The sequence below is a fragment of the Corvus cornix genome, chromosome 6 (genome assembly GCF_000738735.6).
Source record: "Corvus cornix cornix isolate S_Up_H32 chromosome 6, ASM73873v5, whole genome shotgun sequence".
Lineage (NCBI taxonomy): Eukaryota > Metazoa > Chordata > Aves > Passeriformes > Corvidae > Corvus > Corvus cornix.
The window spans coordinates 12,098,721-12,113,777 of record NC_046336.1 but is presented as its reverse complement, the minus strand read 5'-3'; the positions used below and the strand labels follow the sequence as shown (position 1 = coordinate 12,113,777).

Sequence of the window (15,057 nt, the reverse complement as noted above, 5' to 3'; positions counted from 1 at the left end):
AGCAGATTTTCCCCCATTTCTAAATAACAAACATTCCCCTTCTGTGGGATGAGGGAACAGAAGGGCACCTGTACTCTTTCCCTGCATGGGAGAAAATACATCTAGAAAGAAATATTTATATGACAGTCTAAGAATTTCCTAAATTCTAACAACTCCAAAATGCAATTTGAAAAACTTATCTGCAATGGGGAACCCTGTTCTGGACCCAGCAGTTTAACAACAGGGAAGATGCACCCATCAACCACCTGGAGAGAAAAGCAGGCTATACTGCTGGCCTTGTCTGTTTGTTGTTGTCTTTTTGAAGTGCAGGGTATATCCAAGACAGTCAAAAGATTAATAGATAGTAATGTAATAGATTCACAGTACCTATGTAACTGAGGAATTGCTAGCATGGTACAGAACTTAAGAAACAGCTTTCAAACTTTCCCAGTGGAAACCAGAGGTCCAAAAAACACATTGCTGTTTTCTCAGCACTAAGGGAATGGCAAGGTTTTTATATCCTTTCTTTAAATTAGGGACACAGTTTTCATCGTGTAGAACAAAACTGCAATTCAAATGGATTCAGTATTTTGCCTCCTTTACAGTAAACTCTCTACAGTGGCAGCTTGGAGAAAATGATGAAGTCTTTCAATCGTCTGACTCCCAAACCCATGTGCTACACTGTCACAATACACTACAAAATACACAGTGGTAAATAACAATAATTCACTTTGGACTATCATTTAAGAAAAAATGAAAAAGTCTCCACATCGGTGGAGTGCAACAGGAAATAATCTGGCAGAGTAGCTTGTGCTGTAGCTCATGGAGGGAATATACAGCATGTTTCTATTACAGACTTGGGGCATGCACGGGAAAGGGTGTGAAGGAGTTGTTGTCAGCAACTTGTCTATTAGCTTTTGAATAGATTTCCACTGCCTTCAGAACACGACTATGAACTTCTGTCAGCTGTCAGATCTTTTTCCAGACAGAAGAACCTGAGTATGACAATGATAAATCAAGCAGATGATGTATTGCAGGAGCAACTGGGAAGACTTCAAAGTTTGCCCCCACCCAAGCTGCAGCAAAAGACTGAAACACTCAAAGTTAGAGGAAATAAGCTGCACTTAACACAAGTTTAGGGATACTCTGGATCTGTCTGCTCAAGAAGAGAGCTTAAACCTAGATCCACAGTAGCCATATCTACAGACACCCATGTGAGATCTCACCATAAATAAACCAATTCTGTTAGCCATTATAATGTTTTTTTAAAATTTCTTTTTAAACAAAGTATTTTTTTTCTCCTTGTCAAAACTATTGGTTTAAGCCAGAATAGAAGGGCAATATAAATATTAACTGGTAAACAATCCCACAGGTCAGCAGTGTGGGCTTCCCAGCCCAGGAAGCAGCATAAAAGCAGCAGCACTTCTCAGCTGCCCCAGCCTGACAGCAGCTAGAAGTGGATGAGGTTGCTTCTGAAGCAGAAGACAGCCAGCATATTTCAGCTGCTCCTGCACATCTGCTTAGCATTAAACTTCCTTCTTGGGGATTTTTTTTTTTTTTTTTTTTTTTTTTATTCCAAGACATTTAAGCTCTAATTGCTACCAGCTTTTAAGAGTCCCCCCTACAAATAATAAAAATATCAGACATTAGTGATAGATTCCACTTCACAGAGAGCTCAAACGAAGAGCCGCGGCAGGAGCCAGCGTACGGGGAGGAGGTCAGAGGCCTCAGAAACATGCTGTGCCTGAGCCAACAAAACACAAGCTTTGAACGGCCCCAGGTTTCCCCTTTAGGACAGGGTTTTACTGGAATTCTGCATGGGGCTTGGACCTGGTTTCCAACGGGATTGGTAACAGTAAGTGAACAAACCTTTGCTTCCTGCCACTCCTCTCCCCCACTGCCACACAGCTGAACACCGGCTGGTCTCAGATGACTTGGAAGTGCAGGGGGGGAATCTCAGTATTTGGAAGGAAAATTAAGGTTGCCTACTCAAAGCAGGCCACTCCTAGGGCAATGGCATCCCAATTCTGCTCTTAACATCAGTCCCCACAGCCCCTGCTGCCGACTTCAGCTGGAGCCAGAACAAACTCCTCCTACCAGAATTATTTTAAAAAGCTCAAAAGGAACATGGATCCATAAATTACAGCTAAGCCACGAGGCCGAGGCAGTTGTGAAGAGCACAGAGAAGGCTTTCCTTCGGAGCCACACTGCACAGAAATAGCAGCACAGCAGGCATGTCACTGGAAGTGGCTGCTGAACCCAATTCCATTGCTTCCAAGCTGCCATGACAGAGTTGGGCAACCCTCAGACAGGTCAAGGAGGTTCCTCAGGTGCAAAAGAAAAGGGAGGGGTTGAAGGGGCAAAAAGCTATGAAGACAAAATTAAGTTGGTTGCTATGGTGAACATGAAACATTATTCTAGGTTTCAGCAGAAGCCTTTCTGCTGCCAGTGAGACTGGTTTGTTTGCTGCTCCTCCCACCACTGGCAAGAGAACAGGCGCCAGACTGCTGGGGACTAATGCTTTATGCTTGTGATACAGCTCCACTCATCTCATTTTAGCAGCAGGCTATTTGTCTTGAGTAGAGTTAGAGCAGAGCGAGCTTCCACAAAAACCTACAATAGCTGGAGCCAGTCTAGAATCGAATGCACGAGCTCAATGCTACCAAAATCCAGATGCTACATTCATGGTACATATTAGTACTGCACATCCAGGTGGGCCCCTGCCCCAGCAGGTGCAGAGAAACTCCTCCTCCATGGGCATTTTAACAGCAGCTACTGATTTGTTTTGTAGAAACCAGCAGGTTTCTTTTTGTTAGTTAGACTGTCTGAAACTTTCAGTTCAGTGTTGAGCCCAGCATCCATTATTTAACACTGCTGCCAGCACCAGGAGGGACACTCTCCTACAGAATCACAGGTTTCATGTTGCTGGGGCTATCAGGGACCATTTTAACAAGCTTTTTAAAAATGAATGTCTGTATAGCTGTCTAGCACGTTAAGCTACATATTTCCCAACAATAGTCCTGCAGTAATTCTGGGGAACTGGATCATACTGGTCACGAGTCTCAGCATGGTTGTAGTTCTGGCCATGTAACCCTTGCCCCAAATGATTTCTGTGCATAGCTGAGAAGTTAGCATGGGCCAAAGGCAGGTCTCTACAAGTGATCTGGATGTGGCTACCTTGCTTTGGAGGGCAAAGAGTTTAATTATACAGGTATGGCCTGTTCTTTGGAAGTTGCCTTCCACAGGAAATAACAGTCCCAGGGCCATCTAACTAACAAAACTATTTTGTTCTCATGAAGCCCTACCTTTTAACATCAACTGGGAGTACCAAAATCTCTCAGCTGTTAAGGTGCAAATTAAATTACTGAAAGAAGGATTATAAGAACAAGTGGCCATGCTGAAGAGATACTGACACCTGGTCTGTTTCCAACAGTGATCTGTTCCATGAGTGCAGCTGAGCATTTTGCAGACTCATTTTCTAGACTTACACCTTTCCTGTCTTAATTGGAGGAGCGAGAAGAAAATAAACAATGCAATCAGTGATTCCTCAGACTGGAGCTAGGGGAAAGAAATGCTTCTGCTGAAGAACAGGCGTGTTCTCGTCCCAACAGTGGTGTCTGAAAAGTCAGCAAGGAGTGGGCTGACCACACTGTTCCTCAGACGTGTCCACTTCTTAGAATTGGCCTAGAGCCTTGCTGGCTGCGATGTTCATCACATATGGCAGAACAGAAAACAGAAGTTAAGCCTGAATTTCAGTTTACATTTTGGAAGACAAGCCTGCCAAGGAGTTGGTATAAATTAAGCACTATGTTGTTGTCCTGGGGGGCTCAGGTGGGACACCTTACTGCCCCAAGCAGGCAAAGAACCAAAGAGCCAGGCTCAGTCTACTGAGTCTTGCTGGGATTTTGCCTCCACTTTTCCCCTCCTTGCTTCCTTTCTGCATTCCTCAGACAAGCAAAGGAACAACCTCCTCCCTCCATCTCCTCCTGACAAGGTGAGGCTGGGCAGTCAAGAGCAGAAAGCTCAGTGAGGAACTCCAGAACTGTGGGGCTTGTTTCTGCTTTCATCTGCAGACAGTGCACCATGCTCATACCCTCCAAGACCTCCATCCCCCAGACCCACTGACCATCCTTTGTCAGCCTGTCTCCTGGTTTCTCTCCTCAAGTCTCTTCCCCTTCAGCTGGGGCTTGACACTTTGGTTAAATGGGAAGGCAGTAAAATGCGACAGTACTGGACTAGGGGAGGAAGACAAATACTTGGTGTTGCTAAGCTCCCCCAGAAACTGAAGTACTTTTACCAGAGAATTACTCTGATACAGAGTCTATGAGTAGTTTTACAACATGGCTGGAAAGAGGAAAAGTGCAGATGAGCCTTCATCCGAACTAGAACCATTGCCATGCATTCTTGGCTCACACAATTAATTCATTCAACTAGGCAGAGAACAATGGATAGTCAGAGAAATGGGAGGATGGCACAGAAAGGTTTCAAGTGTTTTGATCTGTCTCACACTGTCCTGCTCAGGGCACCCTGTTGAACTGTACCATTGATGTTTCTCCCCCCAGGCTCCAGAAAGGCCTAAATAAAACCAACACTTGTGGCTGGTGCCTGGCCCAGGGTGGGCCTGGTAAGACATTATACTTCTTAGGTACCACAATGACAGATTCATTTGTTACTGTAATTTCTGGGCAAGCAGCTGTCCCACATCAGGACAGCTTAAATAAGCTTTCCTTGCTCTTATGTCTGTGGGATGCTGATGCATCGTGTTTAAAGCAATCGTTTTAAGATAGTCCTTGAAGGATACACATATATTATTTTTTCCCCCCAATAGGAGACCACATTTTGAAGTAAACCTCTCACCCCTGCAGAAATCCCTCCTCTTCTATACACTTGAAGCTGAACATCACCTCCACTCCCCATGCCATCTGTTCAAGAGGGCTGTATCTTGAAAAAATATTTGACTAGTAGATTATCAAACATGCAAATCCAGCTGAAGTGTCTGAGTAAGAGGATTGGCAGCAGGCATTAACTAAGGCCTTTAATTTTAGTCCTATTCACCAAGTTCAGCTTCATCACAAACAGCCTGGGGAAGGTTTGTCAGTGCAGGGGGTGGGGGCAGAGGTGCTGAGCTGCAGTGACGAGCACAGCCAGCATCCTCCTCCTTCCCTGGCAGAAATTATCCCACTGGGAGCTGCTGTGGGGCTCCTGGCCTCCCCGGCACCACCACGCTGCAGACCAACTTCAGACCACGTCCACTTGCCACGTAGCCTGGTGTACACTAGACCCGCACACGCTGCTTGGAAAATGTTCACATCTGGCTTTCACGTGACTCGAGCGTGCCTCAGAAATTCATCATCTGGATAACTCACTCCTGCAGGGGAGAAATCCACAACCAGGGAGCCCTTTCCTGAGTTGGAACGGAGGAGCGGGGCGCCAGAGGATCGTGTGCTTGACAAACTGCACAGTGACACGCTCACAGCTGCATTTTCACAACCTCATCCAGTCCTTCATCCTTTCTAAAAGTACAAACGCAAAGAAAACTTAGTCCCAATTTTCCACCCTGTTTACTTCTGTAAAAACCCATTTTAATCCCATTCGCAGACCCAGAAGTATCCAGGACTGTTTAGTTTTTGTTCTGGCAGCCACAGCTCCCATTAACTCTTTCCACATGGCAAGTGAGGATTGTTTCCCACATGATCACTCTGGTACAGCCCCTGCACATACAGTTTTGTAGCAGTTCCAAGTTTTTCTGGGAAGTGCCTAGAATATCTGAATGCTAATCCACATCTACAGCTGTACAAACTGAGAGCATCACCCCTCTGAGGAAAAAACCAGCCTCCAGCACTGCCAAGGAGGAGGGCAGAAAAGCCCCAGACGTTGCACTTGGAAACTCACAGGTATGCACACGTACTGGGATTCATGTGTGGCTCAAAAAATGGAGCAAGAGTCAAGTCCCAACTGTGAAGCAGCCATTCTGCCAAGCACAGAACACTTAGCAGTACTGGTGTGTCCAGGCAGAGACAGCCAATAATCAGTGCATACTTTGTAACTCCTGCTGGACACCCCTGTAAGTAATGCTTCCAGCCATCTCTGGTTAGGTGAGCCACTCCATTCAGAGTAAACCAGAGAGGATTTGTCCTGTCACGCAGCCTGGACACAGGCCAGCTAGAATGGGACAGGTGTGAAGCCACACACACAGCTGGAGGCACTTAGGGAGCACTATTTTACGGGTGAGTGCTCTCAACAGACTAAGGACACACACCCTACATACAGCTTTCCAGAATCTCAGGAGAGAGATTCAAGTGCTCACCAGCCTGAGACTAAATTACCCAAAATGCCCAGGGAAGATTTTATCCACTCTTCCCAGCCAGCCAGACCCATCTGTGCCACATACAGATTCCTGTGGTGGCTGAGGATCATCACCCTCCGCTCCAGCTCCCAAATGCACTTCTCACCTTCCTTATCTACCATGCCAAAATCAAAATACCAGTACTCTCTGTGCAAGAGAGGAAGAACCCATGCAGGCAGCGTTAATACCATCTGCCACTGACAGACAGAAGAGGAAGGCAGAACAGTAGCAGATGGAGAATAGAGTCTTCCTTAAAACCAAGAGAAATGCCATTATATCCCCGAAGGTACCAAGTGCTTTCTTGGCTCTTGGCTGAAGACTCTCTGAGGCATTTGCAGGGTTCAAGCTGTTCTGCCATGGCTGTGCTCAAGCCACACCTCATTTTTCTAGCCCTCCCTGCGCCCAGTCTCCCTGCCCTCTCTCCTGGACACAAGGCTTTCTGCAGTGCCAGTGCTGAACTGGGAACAGCAAAGAACACAAACACATTCTTTTCCCTCATCTTGCACCCTGTCCCCACACTTCAGTTTAAAAGCCAAGGAGCAAAACAAAAAACCCACACCACACACAAACATCTCTTTCTCTCTTAGCCCATCTTCCTCCCACCCCAGCATATGGGCCACCCAGAAGATGACAGTGATCCTATACATCTAATGGGCCACATGTCCTGTCAGCAGAAAACTGAACCAGTGTGGAATAAAGTCTCCTATCTGCTCTTCTCTTCAGTAGCCTCAGGCAGAAGTCCAAAGCACTTCAGTTTAAGCAGTGACTTTAAAAATATGGTGTACAAGGAGACATGTGAGATCAGCTTCTTTCTGCCAGAATACTACAGACTGGATTTGAAGTGTGGGATTGGAGTGGACAGATTCACATCTTGACTGAAGATGCAGAATTGGGTCACACACATACAGATACTGCAAGGACATGAAATCTGCCTGACTTAGCAGCAGTTCTTCCTCAAATCCTGCTCTCTGCTAGTGCACCTGAGCCCAAGAGCTGTAGTCTTGCCTTGGAAAGAAACCCAAACCCACAGAATGGATGTTCTTCTAATTATATGAAGAACTTGTTAAAAAAAAAAAAAAAACAACAATCTTTTTAAAAAAAAAAACAGGAAAGAAAGTTTGGTCTTTGGGGAATAACTGCATCAAGCAAAAGCCAACAAACTGATCAAAAGTTTAGCAAATTCCCTACCTGAGGAAGAATAATTCTTTATCATAAGAAGAGGAAACTCTGTCATCGATGACTGAACTCAAGATGCACATTGAGATCACTAACTACTAACTTCTTCCAGAACCAGGCCCAAGATGTATATCCCCAGTAATTAAATGAAAAGGTTTGTTTGGTCCTTAATTGCTATGTTTTTGCCTACACTGTCCTTCTTTTATTACTAAATCCTTTATCTTCCTGAAAAGGGGGAAAAAAAAAAAAAACCAACAATAAACAGCTATGTGAGAACCAAAATGTTCTGCCAGAATCTGCTGTTTTTAAATTCCATGCAGCAATTAGTACAGACAGCCAAGAAGGTTAATCGTATGATGAGGGAACAGATCCTGATTTCTGATCAGGAGCAATCTTGTCAGTACATGCTTGTGAAGTTACAAAATAGTGACTGGCAAACGATCTCATCCAGCCATCCTCATCAACAGGCCAAATGGCACCAAGGAGCCAGTCCACCATTACTGCTTCTGCCCTAATTGTAGGAAACAATGCAAGGAGCACAGTGCACACGTGTGATTCATCAGGATAAACACAAGAGCACATGCCTCAGTCCACAGGGATCATGTCATACCACAGATTTCTTACAAGGATTTAAGATGTTCCTGGGACCTTGCCATGGGCTTGGACAGACTTGCATCCCTATTCACCACCTTAAAAAAAAAAAAAAAAAAAAAGGCAACCCAAAAAAAATGTTCCAAGCTAAAGCTTTCAGAGGGACTGTAGGGAGACAGACTTCAGAGACAAACACCATGAGACCAGAATGACTCAAAGTAACATTTGAGTTAAAAACCACATTCTAGCTTTGTTGCTATCACCTGGGCTCAGATTCACTAAGCAGTGACCAACTGCCTGCTTGGGGCAAGTAGCCTCAAGCATCTGCTGCAGTGGCCACCCTGACATAAAATGCATTTGCCTCATGCTGGGATTGCCCATGGTAGTTAATTGGATTTTTCAGCCTCTTTAGTAACGCACTTAGATTTGGCTTCTTTGAGAACCCATTTAAAAGACTTGAGAGAGTTCTTCTGACTGAGAAGGTAAAACTGAGACAGATTTCACAGTCAGCTGGATTAGTTAAGGCATGCCCCCAGTTCCAATATTAAAAGGGCATCCACCACTCCAGATGACATCCCATCAATGCTGCAGCAACCTTAAGGCAAAGGAAAGGCAACAGTATGTGTCTCTTGGAGCGGTCCTTCCTTCTCCCTCTACTGCAGCCATTTCCCACAAATATTACAAAACACCTGCCAGGGCTGGAGGCTGTACATTCCCTTCTCTCCCTCTACCCACGTGTAGCTAAATGCCTGCCGCAGGCCTGTGGAGCTGGCAGAGACCTCCACACTCAATTGCATCAACCAAGCTTTGTTCCCAGGGTCACCACCTCAGTCCTGCAACAGGTAAAAATAGCTCCAGCCACACAGCCCTGCTGGTCCAGCTGGGGGCTCACACATTTGTGACCCCACTGAATGATTAAGCACAAAATGGGTGGCACACACAATTCATTCTCTCCATATTGTCTTAAAGCAGACAGCTCAGACTAAGTCAAGAAAATAAAGCTCATTTATGAAAAGGGAAAAAAAAAAAAAAGAAAAAGAACAAGACAGGCCATGGAGCTCTAAGTGCAGGCTAGACACCTGCCGTGTGACAGGATCAGAAAGGTTAAGCTCTGAAGTGATGAGCATAGCTCAGCTGTAAGGACAGAAAAAGCCACAAGTTGAGCCATTTCCCTTTGTAATTACAAAGGAAGCAGAAAAAAACCTATCCCTGATAATGCAAAGAAACAGCAATAAAGGCAACTCCCTGAAGCTGGCAGAGTGCACATCCTTAGTGCATAAGGGTGAGGAAGAAGGTTTCTCTAGTAATGAAGAATAAAGCCAAGGAAGCAACTTTGGCCACCAGCTCCACCCATAATTCCTAGGCAGCATCCCACAAAGGGATCAGCCACGAGGACCCTTGGTGTTGTTACAACAATCTGCTTGTTTCTCGCTTGAGGCCCTACTTCTGTCATTGCTGCAACTCTCTCAACTCTGCTTAGCAATTTCCTCATTCAGGGAAAAGAAAGCATTGCAGATGTTTCTATAAAAAGTTTGTGAAGTGTCTTCCAATGGACTCTGAAGTTTTTATTTACTTGCCAGCAGATATATCCTTCCTAGTTTTAGATTACAGGAGGGAAAGAAAGCAGTGATTGCTGGCTGTGTGAACCCATAATCTTGCTACTCCAAAAATTGGACAGGGGAACCCAGCTGAAAGATGGTTTACTCATTCAAGGAAGCCTCATCAGCATCCTGAGGCAACACTGGCTTGAACCAAATTGTTAAGTTAATATTCTAAGTGCTCAATTACAGGCACTATTTAAAATAGACTTCAGCTGCCAAACTCAGCCAAAGCACAGCCAGCTCGATGCAGACAGGATCTGAACAATGACGGAAAGGAGACACTGCAGGACTGAGGGAGTCATAACTTCTGTATTATTGAAGTTTATTCCTCCTCACTTGGAGGAGCATCCTACAGTATAGCAACAAGGTGCCAGAGGAAGCCACCAAGCAATGGCTTGAAGCCAGCTGTGCCCCAGCAGCAAGCTGGGCAGTCTGAGCAGGGAGGAGTTTGGTTATGAATTCAGAGGGGGGGTGGGCAGCAGTGCTCCTGCCCAGGCACATGGAAAGTCATGACCACAAGGGCTTGGTCACCTACAAGGCAGGTGGCAGAGATCACTTTGAAGGCACCTCTTGTGCTGGATCTGATCTCAGTTAGCAAAGAGGATCCTCTCAGTAGCTGAGGAGCACTAAGACACAATGGAGAAAAGTTGTGAAGCCCACACCAGCTCTCTCTTACCACCAAACACCAGGTCCCAGATGCTTGCTTCAGCTTCATGACTGGGATCTGACAGCTTTGGCATGAAACCAGCCAATAAAGATTCTCAGCAAGGGGACAGGGAAAGATCTTACACCAGGAGTCTGCAGCTTGCTCTAGCCAGCAAGGGGGTTTGTGGGGTGGGGCAGGGGACACAATGACATTTTTAGGGGAGAAACATACTCCAACTGGTTTTATAAGCCACATCAGGATTAGCAGATATCTCAAGGGTTAATTAGTTCACCATGCACAGATGGTAGCTGGTAGGGTTTGCAGAATGGATTAAGCTAATCTGTGGCTTGTAATGTACCATACAAATATCCATTCCTAGACTTGCAGCAATTCTACCCTTACTTTGATTTGAGGACAGAAAACCCACACAATGGATGCCAGCATAGAAGTAATGCCTATTTTGAGTGACAAACGAGTAGCTGTTCACTTGGCTAATGCAAATGACAAACTGGAGCTTGAAAAATAATTCCTTCCCATTTTGCTGCAGAGGGTCTTTGGGTGGACCAAGAAGAGACCATTTGTTGCAAGTGTACAGAATATGCCGTGGTAACCACTCCTCACAGTTGTACTGAGGGCTCTCCAGCACTGACAGATGGTCATAGAGCAACAATTCAATTGCCTGGAAACATGAAGGCAGCTTTCTGAAGCAGCTCTGCAGCATGTCAGATAAAGCCCCCCAAGTCCAAGGTACCAGCACATGTGGCATTTCAGGCCACAGCAAACGCCTGTGCCTTCCCAGAGCCCCAGGGAAGCTCCAGGTCTCCGAGCTGGCTGCAGGTTTAAGCATTTATAATTAGATCACATCCAAGCAAAGGGCTGTGTGTTTACACAGCCCGTTGCACAAGAGGAAGCCTGGCTCAGGGCTGGCATGCAGAGATGCCCCAGATCGGCACAAGACTCCCTTTTGTTTAGCTAAGGACGTGCCACGCTATTGCATTTGGTTCAGAAGGTCTGAAATGTTTACAACCAGCATCAACTGCAGCGGTAAATGTTTCCATAACTCCTATTAAACTCTGAACTTACCCAGTTTCTCCCTGCTCTAAGGGGTGAGCACAGGGCTAGCTAAGACACTCACTCTGGCAAGGCAGAGGTCAGGGTAGAGGTGACGTTGGCTGTCTGAGGCATTCTCCGAATGTTTCTGCAATCAGCCATGCTCGTGTCATGCCTGCACATGCCTGAGACACAGCAGCTGTGGGATTCCTGCCGGACAGTGTGGGACAGCTGTGCTCACGCCCAACAGCCTTGCCCAGCACCTCTTTGGTCAAGACACAAGATATTCATAAGGTCTCATTTGTTGGGAGGTGCTTGCATTTAAAAATGCCTATGTGTCTCTTGTTTAAAGATGGGAGTAGTTCCATGATCTGCACCTATGGAAGAAACTGCATTTCAAAGCTATTTGTTATCTTAAAAGACCCTCACAGCAATCATGAAAATCTTACTTATTTACCCTATCCCTTTTTTCAAGTGTCATAAAGCTGGTCTTTGTTAAAGGCTGTAACTGGTGACTCCCTTGGCATATTCCTTTGCTCATTGCATGCACACTCCCACAACATCTAGCTCCAAACAGAAGGAAGCATTCCTCTGCCATTCTAAAATCAAGCAAGAAGATGGCCGAGAACAGAGTCCCTTTATGCAGCTCAATTTGTTCAGAGAGCTGCTTCACATTCCTCTTTGTATGGGGTAAGTAGAGAAAGAGTGTCCCTCAGCCACACTGTTTCCAAGCCCTGGCTGCACAAACAGCCCAGCACCAAAAAGCAGAGAAGAGGAAAGAGTCCCAGAAGGAGAGCTGGCAGCATGGAGAGCTGGGACAGCCAAAGGAGGGAGCCTGACCTGAGTGCCCCTTGCAGGGATGGATGACCATGTCACTTGGGGTTCTCAGGGCAGGGGGCCAAAGAGTCCAGCAGGGGAGAGCATCCACAAATGACATCTCAGCTACACTAACTCAACTTAATCGCTTTTCTCATGTCATGGCAGATCAGCTCCAACTTGCCCCCAGAGCCACAGGAATGAAGAGGCAGCAGTTTCCTTCCACTCCCAAAGCAGTTCCTCGCATCTCTTGTGCATGAATTGCAATACCCTTTCATGTAAACTGGTGCACTGAGCCCAAAGCTCTCCAGGTCTCCTAATGCTGTTCCAGGTCAGTGCTAAATCAGGTTTTCCCAGAGACTTCAGCAACGTTTTTTAGATTTTTACATGGCCCCAAAGCCCCCAGTGCTCAGGATGTGGCTGAGGCAGGAACTCCCACACTCAGCTCTGCCTTCTACCAAGTCACTTGGAGCTTTTTATTTAAGGTCAGCCCCTCTAGAGAAGGTGCTGCTGTCAATTGAATTCACGGGCTCCTGTGAACAACACTTATATTTAGGAAGTCCTTCCTAGAAGTGCAGCCCAGACAGAAGCTTTGCAGGAGGTTAAGAAGACCAAGCGTGCCCTAGTTTATTGCGTAGGGCCAGCACCTTGTACCACACTTGCCTCTTCATTACCACACCCCACCTCAGGGAAATTCAGGGAAAGGTACCAAAAGTATTGGACTGCAAAGGTAGCTGCCATTTGATGCACAGGCCATTGGGGTTAAGCAACAGGGTCTCTTTAGTGCATCACTTAGCTTATTACAGGATGGCAGCTTAAAAGCCTTCATAATTAACCAACAATCAATGTAGGCAGTGATAGTCATTGGAGTAAAGCATGTTACATTCATCTTCCTTTCCCTCCCAGAGACCAAGCCACTGCAGTATTCCTTTATCATCTTAAAAAGCAAGAAGAAAAAATCCTCCCCTCCCTGCACACAAGCCAGAGTTTTCCAGGAGTCACTATTGGTTTGAAAGGCTTCTCTTTGGATGCCCTGAATGCAATTTGAAGCATCCAAGGTTCCAAACAAAGTCAATGAGAGTTGCAGGTGCTCAATGCTGCTTGGGGAAAAAAATAAAAAAATTAAAAAATAGAAAGCCCTGACACATCCAGCTCAGAGCAGCCAGACCCAGAGGCCCATAATTACACATCCCTATTGAAAACACATCTGTAAAAATCACTAAGAGCAACATGGGGAGGGGAAAAATTGGATTTACATAGTTTCAAATCAGGGTTTTATAGGACATTTCAATCCAGGATTTTAAAAGCAAAACACTGAGGTACAGCCTTTGAGGCAGCCCAAACCCAGACACAGAACATTTTGCATCAGAAGCCTCACCAGAGGCTTTTGGAAAAGCACGATAAAAGATTCAAACTAGCACAGAAAAAGATGCCCTTCCACTCCAGAAAAGAACCCCAACTCTGACTCTGCATTTTGACCATTTGCAATGAAAGAGAAAGAAATGTAATACAATTATCAACTCATGCTGTTGATGGAGCTGTATAAATACAGTCAGAGAAGAGCAGTCATTTTAACTGCAATACTATATAAGGTGGGTCTCTCCAGTGCAAAGGAAAGAAACTGATGCTTATCTCCAGCAGGATTCAGCAACAAAAAGTTAAACTGCTACACAATTTAATGCCACACAAAATAAATAGATGGTTTAACAGGGGAAAGCAGGGGGTAAGTTCCTCTCTAGAATCATGCAGTACATATAAAAAGCCTGATGGCTTACCTGATTTTCTCTTTGAAGATCCATAGTCCCTGAAAAAAAGACAACAACAAATAGACATGGTTAGAGCTGGAAACAGTGGTGAGAGAACGAACGGGTGCCTCCCAAATTTCCACCCATATGCTTAAGAGCTCCTGCTGCGCCCTCCCTCCCTTAAAGCGGAGGTGAGGGCGGCCGGGCATGGGCGGGCGGGGGCCGGGGGCGTCCCGGGCAGCACCGGCCCATCACCAGCACCAGCACCAGCACCAGCTGGGGCTGCTGCAGCACCGGGGGCTCGGGAGCATGTGATCAGCCAGGCAGAGCGAACCATCCACAACCAGCAAGGCAGGGGAGAGGGGTGTCATTTTTCCCCCTTTAAATTGTGCTATTAAACGAACAGCTACTGAATTAACCCTTAACGTCCCCCCGGAGAGGAACGGGAATATGAACTGCTTGCTGCAGGGATGCGGCTGCTCCAGGCTGAGCTGGCGTGGCTGGCAGTCAGGAGGCTACTTAATTTGTGAATAATCTCCAGTCCTCTCCTAGTTATCCCTGACAAGCACTTGGAAAGCACAAGGAAAAAAAAAACAAACCAAAACAACCCGCAAACTTTGTCCTTTCTTCTTTCATCCAGGATAGAAAAATGCACCCTTACTTTTCCATAGTGATTTAAAAGGTGCTGGCACCTCTACTCATGCAGAACAGCTGAAACCCCAGACAGCTGCTGTAGGAGGGGAAGAAATTACAGACGGGAGCTGCAAGAACTGATTAGGGATAAGCAAAACTGAGGACAAAAATACTTGGCGATAGCTGTGCTTCCCCCCGGTGCTCTCCGGAGCCTGTCAGACCCAGCCCTGGCACGGTCTGCAGGGGCAGGAGCCCGGCAATGACAGCCTGGGCAGAGGCAGCATCGCTGTGCGGGCACAGTGCCCGCAGTACCGCCACACCCCGCACACATGGCAGTGTTAATGGTGGCAAAATCACCCGGTGGCAGGTTGTCTTTGCAAGGATCCCACCAGAGGGGCGGGCAGTAGCCTCTACATTTTGGGGGGCCGGGCTGTCAGAAGTGGGGTTTTGTCTCTTGCAGCTTGCTCTGTCCTC

The 15,057-nt window shown here is 46.2% G+C and overlaps 1 protein-coding gene across 1 annotated transcript in view; it reads right to left on the bottom strand.

Annotated features, from left to right (window-relative positions):
• Positions 1 to 15,057, bottom strand: part of SH3PXD2A (SH3 and PX domains 2A) — a 253,922-nt gene that overhangs the window by 81,712 nt on the left and 157,153 nt on the right. The window contains exon 6 of the mRNA XM_039553504.1: positions 13,981 to 14,009. Coding sequence (XP_039409438.1) covers positions 13,981 to 14,009 — 29 coding nt within the window. The remainder of the gene's footprint in view (positions 1 to 13,980; positions 14,010 to 15,057) is intronic.